This window comes from Entamoeba dispar, genomic scaffold, assembly GCF_000209125.1.
Source record: "Entamoeba dispar SAW760 scf_1105229462807 genomic scaffold, whole genome shotgun sequence".
In the NCBI taxonomy this organism is placed as follows: domain Eukaryota; phylum Evosea; order Mastigamoebida; family Endamoebidae; genus Entamoeba; species Entamoeba dispar.
Genome location: NW_001855377.1, coordinates 39,357 through 55,456, shown reverse-complemented (window position 1 = coordinate 55,456; position 16,100 = coordinate 39,357). Strand labels below are relative to the sequence as shown.

Here is a 16,100-nt window from a genome sequence, read left to right as displayed (position 1 = left end):
TAGGATGTTTGGATACATTTGTAAAAACTTATCTGTGTTTAATTCATTATTTGATCTTCCTGCTTTTAATATTTTAGATTGTTCTTCAAGTGAAAAGTTAACATATGTATATTTTGGATCAATATATTGTTTGTATAAATCAAGAATTTCATTATGTGAAATAGCTCCTGGATTAACAAAGTTTAATAATCCAGTTGTTTGTTTAATAGACATATCAATAGCAGTTGGAAGAAGATCAGTTAAAACACTCATTGAATTGGGAATATTTACAACTTTTGCATAATGAAGAATTTTAGTAATAAAACTACGTGGATTTAAATCATCTGAAATTGGCATTCTTAAACGTAAATTTAATAAGTTAGGATAATTAACTAAGATTTTTTCTACAAGTCCTTTTGTATATGAATAAAAACTACCTTTGAAATTTGGTTCATCTTCTTCAACAAACCCAATTCCTGAATACATTGGATGTTTTTCATCATATTCATAAATACATCCTGTTGCAAAATTAGTTACATGAATATGATGAAGATATGCACAATCAACTAAATTAATTGTACCAAGTACATTAGATCTAATTGTTTCTTGTTTATGGTCTTCACACCAATCAACATTTGGTCTTCCTGTTTTTCCTGCACAATTAATAATTCTATCTGGTTGAAACTTTTCAATTTCTTTCAAAACTCTTTCTCTTTCTTCAAGTCGAGCTTCACCTACAAATACTTCATGTCTATCTTTCTTTAACATATTAATAATGATACCTCCAATCCATCCTTTACCTCCATAAACAAGAAATTTCATTGTATGATTAATCAGTTTTTGGATATTTGTTTAAATATGATTTTTTCTATTTTTCTTTCGTTTTTGTTTTATCATTTATTACTATTTTACAATGACTTTCTAATCTCTTTATCATCACTTTCTATATCCTTTCTATTATGAATTTGTTATTGATTTTGTTATTATTTGGTTAAAATGTTAACAAACGATTTTCTTAAACAATCAATCAAACAAAAATTATATTCTAGAACAATGAAGTCTTAACTAATTTTATACTCAAAAATAAATAGTTTCACTCATATTGACTAATATTGAACACACACACATTAATCAATAATCAATGCAAATGAATTAGTTTAATGATATTATTTAAATTAAAGGTATTGTTGGATAAATTAGTGTTCATTTATAATTTTTTTTTATCAGTATTGATATTAAAGAATAAAGAATAAATCATATATTAATAAAATCATTGAATATTTTTGATTAGTACTAATTTTAAATAACAATGATTTTCCTTTTGTTATCTAATGTCATACCTCTTAAATATATTATGTTATTAAATATGATATGTTAAGAATAACATACTTTCTAAGAGTTAATCAAGATTACCACTGACTTATTTTAATATTATTAATATTATGATCTGTATCATCTATATTCTAAATTAACTATAATAGAATAGAATGATCGTACATTATATATTTTGAATAGAAACTTTCTTATTATGGTTATAGTTGTGAATTCTTCATTCAAATAGTAAGAAAGAATTATTAATAGCTAAAAAGTATTTTAAAACATAATTGTTACATATGATATGTCTTGTTGTTATTTAATTATTTACTAATTTAAGTAATTAAATTCAATTAAAACATGAAAACCAAAAGAATGAATGAAATTACCATATCTTAACATCTTATTCTTTCATTTTAATTAAAAATATCTTTTATTTTCATTAGAAACAGATGATATAATAAACTCAGTAATGAAAATTGGTATTAAACAACAAATAGTTTATTTGAAAATCAAATGATATTATATTTTCATTTTAATGATGAATGATAATTATGTTTATAAAGAAAATGATAAAATAAAATCATATTGTTATCAATTATCATTTGAATATAGATAAACAACTAAGTTTACATTGAATACAATTATCACAATGGAAATAATTTTATTAGTTATCTTTTATTCAAACTAAAAGAAGTAATAATGAAACAAAAGAGTAAAAGTATTTGTATCAATTCTTTTCAGTACTAATTGTAGTTAGTCGTTTAAAACATAACAATATATGATTATAATAACAATGAGACTCTATATGAAATGAATAATTCTTAATTATTGTATTTTGTCATAATAATTGTAGTTATATTTCAAATAATCAAGCGAGATATATAACTAATTATTATTTAATTATCATTACATTATTCATAGTTTGTTTTATTCTATTAAAAATAACAATATCACACAATGTTGAGTTATTTGTATTTTCAATATCATTAACGATGTGTATTTTACTTTTATCTTTTTGTTGTTATCAATTGTTAATCCATTATCTTATGTTTGATACTAGAATTTTTGTTGAAATGATAAACTCATTTATTTATTTAGAAAACAACTCAATTTCATTTACACAGAATTCTATGAAATGGTGATAACATAATCTCGTGATATAAAACTGAGTCATTAAAACAAATCAACGAAATGAATGTGTTGAATAATACTTTCAATTCATAAGTTTATATCCAAAAACTCTACTATTCTCAATGACAAACTTATGTATTTAAATCAAATAAAATATCACTATGATTTGATAATTGTTGATTATATTTTTCATATTTATTTATCAAAAAACATTCATTTCTTATTCTTCTGGTTTTGTCTTTTGGTCATGTTTGTGAGTTGTTCGTTACTAACAAGATGAAAAGACATTGGTTCGTGTTTCACTGGTTATGTGATACAATCTTCAACAACTCACTATTGTGATGAATGTTTCTTTTGTTCATACTATCTTCAAAAAACAAGAATCAAACAACAGAAAACATTCAAGTAGAACATGGTCAATGTAAGTACTAGAAACAAAGATAAAAACACCTTTTATTAAGAGTGTTGAAATGAACAACATTGATTAAATATGGTCATGAACTTCTTTCTAAGTTGAGTTCAAAAAAGAAAAAAAAACTGAAAAGAAGTAATGCAACAAAACACACCACAAAAACCACAAACACCATCAGATGAAAGTTATCGATTTTATCAACTCCTTCTATTTAACTTCTCACAGTTTATTGCGGATGAAGAATTCAACAGATATTGGGATGTTTTCACTGGAGAAAAAGGATTTGAAACACTTGCACCAGAAGATAAACCATGGGAGACAGAAGGAGCAAATCTCGAAGAATATTTCAACTATGGATTTAATGAAAAGACGTGGTCGGGGTATGCAAAGAAACTGAGAGAGTTGTACAAAAACTCGTTAGCAGAAAAAGAAATCACAACAGTGGACACAACAGTCAAAACAAAATAAGCAATCATGGACTTAGAACCAAAAAACAAAATAAAAAATGAGCCAAAAATCGAGGAAAGCAAAGAAGAACCAAAGAAAGAAGAACACGGAGAACGAGGGAATGATAAGCATGAAGAAAGAAAAACACATCAAAGTGAGAAGAGAGATGATAGAGACAAAGAAAATAAAAGAGAAGATGGGGATAAAGAAAGTAAGAGAGAAGAAAGAGATAGAGAACGTAGAAGAAAAGATAAAGAAAGAGAGCGTAGAAGAGAAAACAGAGACAAAGAAAGTAGAAGAGAAAACAGAGATAAAGAAAGTAGAAGAGAACGTGATGAATACAAAAGAAGAGAACATGAGAGTCGAAAAGAACATAGTCGAAGATCTAGGTCTAGAAGACGTGAACGATCACCACGAAGAAAACATTAGAAATAGAAAGTTAATAACAATGTGTATTAACAAACAATTAAATTGTTTTTCTATTAAGATATTCCTTGACTTTCCTTTCTCTTATTCTTATTCTGATTGGCTGGTGTTATTCAGATTCAATGGCATCTGTCTGTGCAACCTACCACACTCAACCACTCTTACTTACTACCACTTCTTTTCTCACTTTTCTTAGCCAAGTTATTCCAGTCAACTTCTATGACAATGCATTAAACGAATATAGAAAGAGATTTTTAAGTGAAAACAAATTACAGACTAATTATTGTCTTTTTTAAAGGAAAAAACAGACCAAAAAACAATTTACTTAATTTAACTATAAAGAAGATTATTTCAGTCTCACATTTCTTCTTACACAAAAAAAAAGAAAATGATAAAGATATAAAAAACCATCAAATAATAGATATCCCAAGTTTGAACTACACATTCTCTTCTATAGAGATGTGGGAAAATCAAGGTTTTACTCTTGCAAACATAAAACAGAGTTTATTTAGAGAATGAACCCTTGGTTGTTTTGCATGAAATGAAATTAACAAGTTTTGTGTTTTGAAATACAATTAATTAATAATAATAAACTATTTATTTACTATTATCATATTCTATAACAATATAATTTAATTATTGTTTATTTTACAATAATTTAATAACAATTCATTTTTTGTTATTTCAATTTCTTCACTGTTTTTCTTTAACTCATTTCTTTTTATTTATTCATTGTATTGAATGATTTTTAACCCCTTTTTCAATTCAAATAATATAACAATGTTTATCAGCATTGTATTGAGTAATATTTGTTTTTTTGTAAAGAAAAGAGAACAAGGCATGAATACTCAATGGGATATAGAAGAGTGATGAAGAGTAATAAAATGGACAATAAGAATGGTAAAAGAAATACAAAAGAAAGAAGAAATGAAAAATGAAAGAAACAGATTAGTACAGTGATAATAAAAATGTATGATATAGAATAAGAAGTATACTCGATCTAAAATATAATAAAGAAAGTTGAAGAATCAATTAAATCAAAAAGAAATAAATGAATAAAATATGTAAGAGTGGAAGAATAAAAAATAAGAAATAAATAATGAATGAATGGATGAAGTGAATTACAATAAACTGATTAAATATAAAGTTCAATAAGAAATTAAGAATGAATAAATATAAATATAATAAAAAGAAATAACATTTTATTTAATGAAGAAAATAAAGAATGATAAAATAATAAATAAAATAATGTTATAAATGTGTATTTAATTATTTAATCTTCTTATTTTAATCTATATTAATTAATTTAAAATGGAAGAGTTAATAAACAAAAACATTCAATTCTTTAAAGAAGAAATAGAAACACTTCCAAATATTCAACAATCAATTGATGATACTACTAAACAATATCATTATTATTTAGGATGTATTAAAAATGAAATATTTGAGAAACAAGATAATGAAACATATGAACAAGCAATTAAAAGAGGAGAAGGAATATTTGATAGAATTGATGAAGTAGTTAAAAGAAGAAGAATAGTAATAGAAAAAGGACAAGAAACAATAAATAAAATAGAAATAATTAAGAATAAAATGAATAAAATAATAGAAGAATGTAATAATGAAACAGAAACAGTTAATAAAGCAAAGGACGAACTAATAGATAAAATCATTCACATGGAAGAAATGAATATGGAATATAAAATTAAGAAATTAGAAGAAGAAATTAACAATATTAAAACAAGATTTAATAAAAAGAAAGAAGAATGGTTTACACAATATAGTGATTATTTAGAGAGGAAGAAGAGAAAAGATGAAGATGAAGAAAGGTTAAGAATAATGAAAGGAATGAGTACAACGGAAGAGATAATCAAACAACTAGAAGAATGGACAAATAGAAAAGGATCCAATATTATATTTGATTCAGATATTGATGATTGGAACTATGATACATCAGTATTTAAAGAAAAAATAATAAATAAAGAACATATAATAATTATTATTGAAGATGAAGATGGAAACATATTTGGAGGATATGTTAATGAAAAAATTGATAAAGTTAATAAATGGATAAATGATCCAAAATCATTTCTATTTTCATTAAAATCAAATGGAAGAATACAAGGAATGATGAAATTTGATATCAATGATCCAGAAGAGGCGTTTTGTTTATTTAGTCAATCAGATAATTGGTTGTTTGGATTTGGATGTCCATGTGATATTTGTGTTTGTAAAGAAAATAATAAAATAAATTCATATTGTTGTCAATGGTCATTTGAATATAAAGAATTATCAAACCCACTTTGTGGAGAATACTATTTCACACCACAACGGTTCATTGTAATTGAAATGAAATGATTTTATTCATTATTATTTATTTGAAATATAAAAATAAAAAAGAATATAAAATAAAATCAATAAATGAATATGAACATTTCATCTATCAATAAATGAAATGATGAATATAAAAATGTTCATATTTCTTTCTTGTTTTATTTTATTTAAAATAATCATATTCAATGATGGTGTTAATTTAATAAATAATAAAAAGAAATAAGAATAAAAGATAAATAAAAATATAATAAAATATTTATTTTATTCTTTTTTATTTATTTTTTATTTTATTTATATTATTTTATATTTATTTATTTTATTCTTCTTCTTTTATCTTTATATCTATTATATATTTCTTATTTTATTATTTATGTTATATTCTTATATCTTTTTATTCTTATTTTATATTTATTCATTATTATTCATTTCATATTAACATTGTTAAATATCAATACAACATATAATAAATAAATGATATAAGATAAACAACAATAAATAATAATAATAAAATATAAACAAACAATATAAACAAATATAAAATAATAAAATATCATCTAATATAAAATAATAACAACAAAGAATAAAAATAAGAAATAAATGATGATAATCAAAGATAAAAATCAATATAAAATAAAATATCAAATCAAATATAATAAATAATAAGAATAAGAATGATTATGTGTTAATGTTTATTGGAATTGATATAATGGTGTATTTATATTACTAGTTATTTGATATGACAAGACTTCATTTTATATTAATAAAGGAAAGAAAAATTGAAATAACATAATATGTAGTAATTTTATACTAATATCAAAGATGAATAAAAGATTAATATATAATAAATGTAATTTACCTTATATTTCAAATATAACTGTTTTGGTAAGAGGTTGTAACGAAGATAAGTTTAGTCAAGAAAGAAATTGTATCAATCTAACTATTTATCATGATATATTATTAGATAGTTCTAATTATTGACAATATATAAAACATCATATGAATTTTATTTAATCAATAAAAGATAGTAACATATTTCATTATACATTACCCTTGGAAATATCTAAATTTAATAAATAAAAAGTTGTATTATTTAAATAAACTTAATATAACTTAAAAATGAATTAATAAAAACAAGTTAATTAGTGTCAAAATACTCATAAGTAATTGGAGTATTAGTGACTGTTTTGACATACTCAATGAATTTCTTATAATGAGAAGAATTTAAATGAGTTTCAAATTGGTTCTTATTTCCCCATCTTTGAATAACTATATAATGTGTTGTGTTAGTAGGTTCTTGACAAACAAAATAAGATTTACATCCTTTTTCTTTTCTACTGTTATTTTGAAGTTCAAGGATTTTAGCAAATAATTCACGGTCTTCATGCATATGAATGTGGCATTGAACAAGGTATTGCATTTGTCTTTCTTTAATGATTAATAAATTTTGTTTCATCTTTAAATACTCACCTCTTCCCCAATCCCTTCGAACGATATTTCTTCCTTTAACCATATCTCCTTCGAAAACAATTCCGTCATTACGAAAAATCCATACTTCAACTGAACTATGTCAATTTCCCATTTAAATGTTTTTCAATCTAAATTCTGTAGTTCAACACGTCATTGGATATTCTTAAACATTCAGAATAATATTGAAACATTATGATTTGAATTTTTGTTGAATTCGTATTTTTGGATTTTCTAAAAATATAATTTCATTAAAAAATCACAATATTGATATTTTGTTGAAATAATATTATGTCATATAAAACATAAAAATCAAGAAAGAACTTAAAAACATTTGATAAAAAAGAGAAAATTTGATTTACTCACAAAATAGTTAGAGAAAATTAATAGTGTTGTTCAGAAAGAATGAAAGTATATCTAATTAGGAATACTCTAAATGATAATAAAATTTAGTTTATCAAAACTGAGAAATACTTTAATTTTTCTACTTGTTCGATTATGGAATACATGTGATTCTTTTAACATTTTGAATAATAAAGAAATCAAAACCGATTTGTCAATATGATATAATTTTATGAACCTAAAATTAATTGTTTCTTTGAATAGATAATATGTTTATATCTTAGTGCCCATCTGCTTTTATACACTCTTCGTAACTGTCATCATTGAGATACTCATCAATTGCTTTGTTAATCATTTCATTTCTCTTTTCCTCTTCTTTTTCATCAATAGGTTGCTCTTCGTTAACTTGGTTGATGTCATTTCTTTCATTTTCATCATCAGATTGATTATTCAATGACACATACCCAAATGCGTTTTCTTCAAAATTAAAACAATCTTTATTGTTAGTGTTTATCTCTTCATCTGAACTGAATTTTTCATTCTTCCAATCCCATTCTTCATTCTCAACAATTTTCCCTTCATACGAATATTTACATGGTTCAATAACTGCACTTTCTTCTTGAGGAACATCTTCAAATCGTTCATTTTTTAACTTTTCATTACTAGTAATTGTGTCGATTAGACCTTCCTCATCCTCTTCTCCATCTAGTAATGATTTTTTATCTTGTGGTATTTGTCCAACAATGATTTCATCACTTTCACTATCACTTGAACTCATCTCTATTTTTGAGTTCTCTGAAATAATAAAATAAAGTGTTTTGTGGTAATTAAAAACAAGTTCAGTTAAAATAATGAAATACATATCAAAATAAACTCATCACGTAATTTTGAATAACAGTTGAATTAAATTAATTTGCTTTAGTTGATATTAATTCATATTCTTCTTTACATGACTCAATGAATTGATGAGGAATTGATTGTGTTCTTCTAAACACATTTGTACTTGCAATAATAACTTTCTTATTATAACGTTCACCAATCAATTTTAACATGGAGATTTCTCCTAATGAAATTCCTCCAATAACAAAAACAAAAATATGGTCTGATCTTGGATTAACTTCTCCAACATTTTTTGTAAGTGTCTTTTCTTCTGGAGCAAATAAACTATCAAAACGACAAGTTGAAGTGTCAATAGTTTCTTTTAAAGATGGTGTTTCATCTTCATCATCATCAAAAAATCCTCTTTTTGTTTCTTTAACTGTAGTAGTATATTCTCCAGTTATTCTCATAAAATAGTCATTAATGTAATTAACAATTAATGGTTGATAATGGTCATAAATACCATCAAGTGCTTTTAATGATTCTTTCTCTCCAATAAAATCACTTTCTTTACTCATTGAATTAACACATCGATGTATATCAGCAAATGATCTTCTTTTAATTTGACTATCACTTCTATAAATTAATCCACATGCTTCCATTTTAGCAAATACAGAAGCAACCCAAACACCATAGAATTGTATTAATAATTTTTTAATATTATCCAATTGATTTGATTTAATTCCACCAAATAATCCACATAAAAAACAAATACGACTTAATACTCTTGCAAGATTATCAGGAAATGCATATTTACAAAATACACGAGATGTTTGTAAAAATGTTTCCATTGTTGGACTATCATAAATCATATCTTCTATTTTACTAAATGGATCATAATCACTAAAATAAGAAAATGTTGATGAATCAAATGATTTTAATATATATTCTAATTGTTCATCTCTTTCTCTTCTAAAATCAATTGATCTTGCAAGTGCTAATATTTCTTGATAAAATCTATTATGACAATCAAAAAACATAAATGCAGCAAATTGTTTTGGTAACATTTCAAGTAACATTTTTGTTCTTGTTTTTGATTCTCTTGCATCAGTTGTACTTAATGTTTCTTCTGAAAATTCACTTGTCATTTGTTTAATTTCATCAGGAAATGTATTAAATTGTAAATCTCTTAATCTACTAAAATTATTTCCATGTAAAGGAAATATAGTTTCCATTTTTCCTTTTAAAACTTCTTCTAATCTATTATATTTTGTTGCTTTAATTAAAAGAGAAGAATCAACTGTTACTGTTGTCATATCTCCATTAATATCTTCTACTCTATCAAGCATTGAATAATAATTATATCCTTGCATATGAGGAGTTATTAAATCATCTGTTCTATCAAAAATAAAACAATCACTAAATCTTGTTGATACTCCTGTTTCACCTATAGGATTTGATATCATTATATTAAGTTTTCTTGATAATTTTCCTAATGAATGAATTCTTGGAAATCTACCAATAACTTTTTGAAGATCATTTATTCCTTCAGCACATAATTGTAAAATTCCTAAATCAAAATTTGAATAAATTCTAACAAATGCATCATCAATTTGCATTGATAAAACATCTTCTTGAATAAGTGGAAGAATAATAGGTAATCTTTCTATTTTACATCGTGTCATATCACAAAAATTAATCATTTCTATATCCCACATCTCAGTACCAAATGGACGTAATATTGTAAAATTCTCAATTAAACTATCATCATTAAGTTCACTTTGATTATTAGATCGAATCTTTTTCATTGCTTCTGCTATTTGTTTATATCCTTCAATATCACTTGCTAAAAAAATAAAGTTTGTGACATCTCTTCTATAATTATTTACTTCTGATGGTAATAATATATCTTCTATTGAATACTTTGGATTTTGTAACTCAGTACCAACAGTCAACTCTAACAACAATTTTGACCTTTCATCACATACAATATATTTAGGTTTTTCTTTTCTCACTGATAATGTTTTAGTAAAATATCCCTCAAGATATTGTTGATATTCATATAATATATCTGTCGGACCTAATTCTGGTCTTGTGGAAATCGATAATAATTCCCCAATTTTAATTGAATTAAAATGTCGATTTTGTTTTGTTTCCGCCATTTCTCTTCAATTTTAAGTTCTTTTTTTTTCAAGTTTTCTTAAAAATGAATATAAAACACATTATGAAAACAAAAAAAGAAATCAAAATAAGTTATAAATAGATATGGTATTTTTGTATTTCAAGAAATGTTCAAGGCATCTATAAAAAATCATAAAAAAAGTTAAATAATGAAAACTAAAAAAACTATTAAAAAACTAATAAGAAACAGGTCAAGAATCTTCTAAAAACGAAACGATATAAAGAGAACTAAAACTTGAAAAGAAAAGAAAGAAAAACTTAAGTATTCTGATGAGTGGAAGAAGAGGTATTGGAAGAAGAAAACGCCAAGCAAGATATCAATCGGTTTATTCAAAAAAGGATAAAATAAAAGAAGAAGAAGATGATGATGAAAATACAAGTAGATCAATAAATTGTTTGTTCAATTACTAATAACATATCACAAGAAGTAAGACCAAAACCTTTGAGTGTTTGAAATAAATAAGTTAGTTATTAAAAAGGTATAAACCTTTAGTGAATAATAACACTTGTAATTGTTTTATAATAAAATTTAACAACTCATCTCTTAGCAGAAAGTGAAGAAATTGATATGGAAGAAATCCAGGAAGAACTTCATCATAAGTACCCAACTAATAGAAGACTTACAAGATCTATTGCACCTATAAAATTAAAGAAGTCAAAAAAAGGTAACGAAGACACTGAAACTTCTTTTGTTGAAGAAGAAGAAGTCCCAAAGAAAGTAGGTAAAAGAACTAAAAGAAAATACACAAAGAGAGTCAAAAAAGATACTGAGTATGAAAAAACACTTACACATACCGAAGAAAATATGGAAGAAGATAGAGGTGATGTTGATTTGATTAATAACCCTATTCTTCAGTTAAATAAGAACGAAATAAGTGGAAGTTATGCAGAAAAAATAAGACAAAAAGTTGAAGAATTTAAAGATATTACATTAGTTAAAACAGCAGAAAAAATTAATGTTCCAACTGACAATAATGTTATTGATCTTCGAACACAAAATTCGTATTTAATTATATCAAAAGAACAAGCAGATAGAATGTTTAAATTTACACCAGTTCATATTAGAAAAGGAAAGTATAGATTTCCAGGAACTGATTTATGGTATAACACAATTGAGGAATATAAAAAACTTCAAAAAGAATATAAAACAAATGAGGTTGTGTAAAATATTTATACTGAGATAAAATAATTTAGAAAGTAAAAAAAAAATAATTGTTTTGTACGTAAAATGAATAAAACAGTTGTTATGGTGGTAGGTATTAATAAATTGAACCAATTCGATTTATTAGTATGTGTTATCTCCTTATTTTCGTTTATTAAATTTTCTATAAAATTCCTAAAATACTTCCTTTTTTTAATCTTATTTTATTAATTTTTATTATATATGATAAAATAAACTAAAATAATAATGAATATTATTACAAAAATTAAGTAAGTAGAGTAAAAGGTCAACACGACAAAAAAAATTCCCTAACCGGATTTAAAACAATAATTGAAATACTTTTAAACAATGAACATTTAATAAAATGTTACCCTTTAGAAGAAAAAAACAAAAAATAGAAAGAATAAATTGTAAAATAACTATCAGATATAGTAACAACACAAATTATTAAAAAACAATAAACAAGAGTTATCAATGAAAGAACTGATTAAATAATTAGAATTTACTATGACAAAAGAAGAACAAATCTTCTCTTCAATAACACCCCCATCAATCTATAGTCAAGACTACGTTACTGGAAAACCAAATGAAAAATGTAGTTGGTGTAATGAAAATAATGAAATAAAGTCATTTACTATCGTTACGGTTGGAGATGAGGGAGTTGGAAAGACGTGTTTAATTAATCAACTTTTGGTTTGTTTGTTTTGTGTTATCCCGTATAAAGTATTTAATTAATAGTATGGTTATTTTAAAGACAACAATAAATCAACAAATTGTAATACAAAGAGTTATTATGTTGATGATAAAGAAGTATTTCTAAATGTAGTTTGTTTAATACAAAAATACAAACATTTTTTTAAACTTATTTGTTATAGTGGAATTATAGTGGTAAACAACGAAACTCAATGGTTTCAAAAAGTTATTATTCTAGCGCAAATGCGGTTATCGTAGTATTTGATATTTCTGATAGAACAACATATGAAAGTGTTAAAGGATGGTTAAAAGATGTTGGGTATTATGCACCTAAAGATATTATTAAATATCTTATAGGAAATAAAACTGATTTAGCTGCAAATAGAATTGTTTCTAGTCAAGAGGCAGAAGACCTTGCTAAAAGAGAAGGGTTTGAATATATTGAAACAAGTGCTAAATCAAATAATAATGTAGATGAATTGTTTCAACAAATTGGAAGATTATTAGTTCAAAATAATTTATTAATAACAACAAATACACCACAACCATTTCCTAAATTAAAGAAGAAAACACAGTGTTGTATTATTGTATAAAGAAATCATGATTTTTATATTAAGAATTTATTAAATTAAGAATAAAAAAAAAAATTCTCATTTAAATCTTTTTTCATTTCAAATCACGTTTCAATCAATTATTTTCTATTTAAATTCTTCTCAATTTTTATTTTCTTCTTTCTCTTTTATTGTTTTTCTTTGTTTTTTAGCATGTTTCATTCTATTTAATTCTTTCTTCTTTTCACTAAGAATCATTGTATCTCTAATTGTTTTTGTATGCATTAATTCTTTAGGAAGATGAATATGATTTGCTATTCTTCGAATTTCTGGCATATCTTTATATTTCTTTTTTAATCCATTAAGATAATTAAGTTTAGCAATTTCTCTTTTATCTTTAATTTTAGTTGATTCACTTGCAAATGCTTTCCATATTCTAATATTTCCTTCATCTGATCCACTAAATATATAATGTCCATCTCCACTATAACAAACATTAAATACTTTTTGCATTCTTTGTGTATGATAACAATCTCTTGCATATCCACACCATTCATTATAAATTCTAATACATTTATCATATGATCCTGTAGTAAATTCTCTTCCTGTAGGTGAATAATCTACTGTAAGTACTGGTCCAAGATGTCCTTTATGAATTGTACGTGCTTCATTAAGTTTTCTTATATCATAAGTATAAAGATTCCAATCATCACTACATGCAGTAAACATATATACTTGTTGTGGATTCCATGATAAATCATTATATCTTCTTACTCCATAGACTGTTTTAATTGGTGTATTTGCTCGTAGATCAATTAATATAATACTTCGATTTCCTCCTGTTATTCCAACAACATTATTTTCTGTTGGACTAATTTTACATCCTAAAACTCCATCTGTTTCTGTATCATAATGTTGTACAATTTCATTTCTATTAAATGTCCATAAATCAAGTCCTTCACTTGTTCCTGTACAAAAATCTTCTGTTCCTCTTCTTGTATCAATACATGAAAATGGTAATTCATGATTATATGTCATTAATGGTGCATTTACTTTTGCTGGTTTACTATCTTCTTCTGTAGAAATTGATAATGGCCATAATTTACATGTATGATCTGTTGAACATGTAACAATATATGGTATTTTTGTTGTAGAAACACTAATCCCTTTACAAACAGTATCATGTGCTTGAATATTATACAAACACTGTTTTGTTCCAACATTCCATACCCTTACTTCTCCATCATATCCTCCACTTGCCATATATGATATTTCATTTCCTGTTCGAGTTATACATGTTACTCCATCTGGATGTCCTGCTAAATTCCCTATAAATGGTTTAGCAAATATTTTATCTAATTTTGTTGCATTTAATGCTCGTTTATATTCTCGTGCTTGTGCAAATGGATGATCTTCTTCTTTCATTGAACGTTGAACACGTGCTAAGTCATTTGGTAATTCTTTGTATTCTGTAAGAACGTTTCGTGTAATTATTTTAAATTTCGTGGGATCAAAGCCTTGTGGTTCTGTCATTTGTTTTCTCTCTTTCTCTTGAAAACCCTTTTTCTTTTTTATTCATTATATTTATTTTTCTTTATCTCAATTTCAATAATTATTGTTTCTTATTTTTATTTCTTATTTTTATATTCCCATTTATCAATTTCTTTATTCAATTCGATTTTCTTCTTTCTAATCTTTATTCTTATTGTTCTCTTCTTGTGTTTCTTATTGGTCATGACTTATGTCCATGTTACAAACCATCATTTAAGATTCCAACTCCAAACAAACATGTATTATGAAAGTTCAATGAATATTTTAACAAACTATTGACTAGTTGTTGTGTGTTTAGTATAACAGATTCTTATAGTCAATCTTGTTTTGACAGGTGATTATTCAGATGAACTCAAATCCAAAGAGAATATAAATATGAATAAATAATAAATAAAAGTACTTTTGATTATAATTTATGAAGAATTTGTTGATGAATTAGATAACAATGAAATTAATTGTTATGATAAAAAAGAAACAAGAAAGAGAAAATTGATGATTAAAAGCTAGTGAATGAGATAACACTATTAAAGATATGAGTAAAATAGAACTTAGTATTACTTCAGTTTATTCAGATGAAACAAATATTAATTTCATCAACACCAATAAATTTTTATATTGTAATTAAACTCTTTACTACTTCATTTCACTTTAATCATTCACAAAAACTAGTAGCTATTCACAAACTCTTTTAATAGTTTTATTGATAACTTAACACTTATTGTTAATAAATAAATTGAGCAATTTCTCATACTAATTTTTATAAATCAAACAAATAATCAAAAGGAATTTCTTTTAAATAAAATGAATGTATTACATGTCGTTGTTAGCATATGTTTTTTAGTTTGTTGATTGTAAAGTTGGAAAGGAACTTGTCAGAGACAATACATCAAAATATTAAAATGAAACAAAGTTTTAAATGTTCAATTGATTTTAATATTATTAAAAATGAATAATACCATATTCATTCCTATGAGTTAATAATTACTAAGAGTGTTGTATTTGTTTATCAGTAGTGCTGTTATTAATTCATAATATCAGAAGTTGTCACATAAAGAAGTGAATAGTGAATAGTACTAATAAAATAATTATCAAATTCCTGTCAATTGTAAAGAAGATATGTTATGTTCTGAATGTCATAGATATGTTCTTTTCATTTAAACATTATTATTTGTACATTAAAAGAATTATTATTTTTAAAAATAAGTCATAACATAAATAAAGAATATTTAATTCAAATCCACTTTAAATAGGTTCTTCAAATAAAATAAATTGAGTTGAAAAATTAAATTGA

The 16,100-nt window shown here is 24.3% G+C and overlaps 9 protein-coding genes across 9 annotated transcripts, besides 20 other annotated features; 4 read left to right on the top strand and 5 right to left on the bottom strand.

Annotated features, from left to right (window-relative positions):
- Positions 1-801, bottom strand: EDI_219620 (NAD dependent epimerase/dehydratase, putative; the record flags this gene model as incomplete). The annotated part of the gene is made up of 1 exon (XM_001740244.1): positions 1-801. A coding segment is annotated over one exon (801 nt), but the record flags the coding sequence as incomplete, so codon positions are not given.
- Positions 802-1,184: 383 nt separating this feature from the next.
- Positions 1,185-1,286: a sequence feature (AT_rich).
- Positions 1,287-1,399: 113 nt separating this feature from the next.
- Positions 1,400-1,423: a sequence feature (AT_rich).
- A 185-nt stretch (positions 1,424-1,608) lies between these two features.
- Positions 1,609-1,652: a sequence feature (AT_rich).
- A 58-nt stretch (positions 1,653-1,710) lies between these two features.
- Positions 1,711-1,930: a repeat region.
- A 1,047-nt stretch (positions 1,931-2,977) lies between these two features.
- On the top strand, positions 2,978-3,348 carry EDI_219610 (uncharacterized protein; the record flags this gene model as incomplete). Its single annotated transcript, XM_001740243.1, has 2 exons — positions 2,978-3,240; positions 3,264-3,348. The coding sequence occupies 2 exons, from the start codon at positions 2,978-2,980 to the stop codon at positions 3,346-3,348; spliced, it is 348 nt and encodes a 115-aa protein (XP_001740295.1).
- Positions 3,322-3,431: a microsatellite.
- On the top strand, positions 3,408-4,008 carry EDI_219600 (uncharacterized protein; the record flags this gene model as incomplete). The annotated part of the gene is made up of 2 exons (XM_001740242.1): positions 3,408-3,724; positions 3,774-4,008. 2 exons carry the CDS (start codon positions 3,408-3,410, stop codon positions 4,006-4,008), a joined length of 552 nt encoding a protein of 183 aa, XP_001740294.1.
- Positions 3,464-3,640: a microsatellite.
- A 277-nt stretch (positions 4,009-4,285) lies between the features above and the next one.
- Positions 4,286-4,377: a sequence feature (AT_rich).
- Positions 4,378-4,466: 89 nt separating this feature from the next.
- Positions 4,467-4,682: a repeat region.
- A 33-nt stretch (positions 4,683-4,715) lies between these two features.
- Positions 4,716-4,888: a microsatellite.
- Positions 4,889-6,731: a repeat region.
- A 376-nt stretch (positions 6,732-7,107) lies between these two features.
- Positions 7,108-7,177: a sequence feature (AT_rich).
- A 4-nt stretch (positions 7,178-7,181) lies between these two features.
- Positions 7,182-7,556, bottom strand: EDI_219590 (uncharacterized protein; the record flags this gene model as incomplete). Its single annotated transcript, XM_001740241.1, has 1 exon — positions 7,182-7,556. One exon carries the CDS (start codon positions 7,554-7,556, stop codon positions 7,182-7,184), a length of 375 nt encoding a protein of 124 aa, XP_001740293.1.
- A 576-nt stretch (positions 7,557-8,132) lies between these two features.
- EDI_219580 (uncharacterized protein) lies at positions 8,133-8,630 on the bottom strand (the record flags this gene model as incomplete). Its single annotated transcript, XM_001740240.1, has 1 exon — positions 8,133-8,630. The coding sequence occupies one exon, from the start codon at positions 8,628-8,630 to the stop codon at positions 8,133-8,135; it is 498 nt and encodes a 165-aa protein (XP_001740292.1).
- Positions 8,631-8,760: 130 nt separating this feature from the next.
- EDI_219570 (vacuolar protein sorting, putative) lies at positions 8,761-10,833 on the bottom strand (the record flags this gene model as incomplete). Its single annotated transcript, XM_001740239.1, has 1 exon — positions 8,761-10,833. The coding sequence occupies one exon, from the start codon at positions 10,831-10,833 to the stop codon at positions 8,761-8,763; it is 2,073 nt and encodes a 690-aa protein (XP_001740291.1).
- Positions 9,373-9,395: a sequence feature (AT_rich).
- A 289-nt stretch (positions 10,834-11,122) lies between the features above and the next one.
- EDI_219560 (uncharacterized protein) lies at positions 11,123-12,017 on the top strand (the record flags this gene model as incomplete). Its single annotated transcript, XM_001740238.1, has 2 exons — positions 11,123-11,246; positions 11,401-12,017. 2 exons carry the CDS (start codon positions 11,123-11,125, stop codon positions 12,015-12,017), a joined length of 741 nt encoding a protein of 246 aa, XP_001740290.1.
- Positions 12,018-12,201: 184 nt separating this feature from the next.
- Positions 12,202-12,283: a sequence feature (AT_rich).
- A 238-nt stretch (positions 12,284-12,521) lies between these two features.
- On the top strand, positions 12,522-13,300 carry EDI_219550 (uncharacterized protein; the record flags this gene model as incomplete). The annotated part of the gene is made up of 3 exons (XM_001740237.1): positions 12,522-12,707; positions 12,753-12,839; positions 12,890-13,300. The coding sequence occupies 3 exons, from the start codon at positions 12,522-12,524 to the stop codon at positions 13,298-13,300; spliced, it is 684 nt and encodes a 227-aa protein (XP_001740289.1).
- A 10-nt stretch (positions 13,301-13,310) lies between these two features.
- Positions 13,311-13,356: a sequence feature (AT_rich).
- Positions 13,357-13,365: 9 nt separating this feature from the next.
- Positions 13,366-13,503: a microsatellite.
- Positions 13,421-14,791, bottom strand: EDI_219540 (protein SOF1, putative; the record flags this gene model as incomplete). The annotated part of the gene is made up of 1 exon (XM_001740236.1): positions 13,421-14,791. The coding sequence occupies one exon, from the start codon at positions 14,789-14,791 to the stop codon at positions 13,421-13,423; it is 1,371 nt and encodes a 456-aa protein (XP_001740288.1).
- Positions 13,425-13,504: a microsatellite.
- A 29-nt stretch (positions 14,792-14,820) lies between the features above and the next one.
- Positions 14,821-14,973: a microsatellite.
- A 202-nt stretch (positions 14,974-15,175) lies between these two features.
- Positions 15,176-15,205: a sequence feature (AT_rich).
- A 531-nt stretch (positions 15,206-15,736) lies between these two features.
- Positions 15,737-15,764: a sequence feature (AT_rich).
- Positions 15,765-15,961: 197 nt separating this feature from the next.
- Positions 15,962-16,041: a sequence feature (AT_rich).
- The last annotated feature ends 59 nt before the right edge of the window (positions 16,042-16,100 follow it).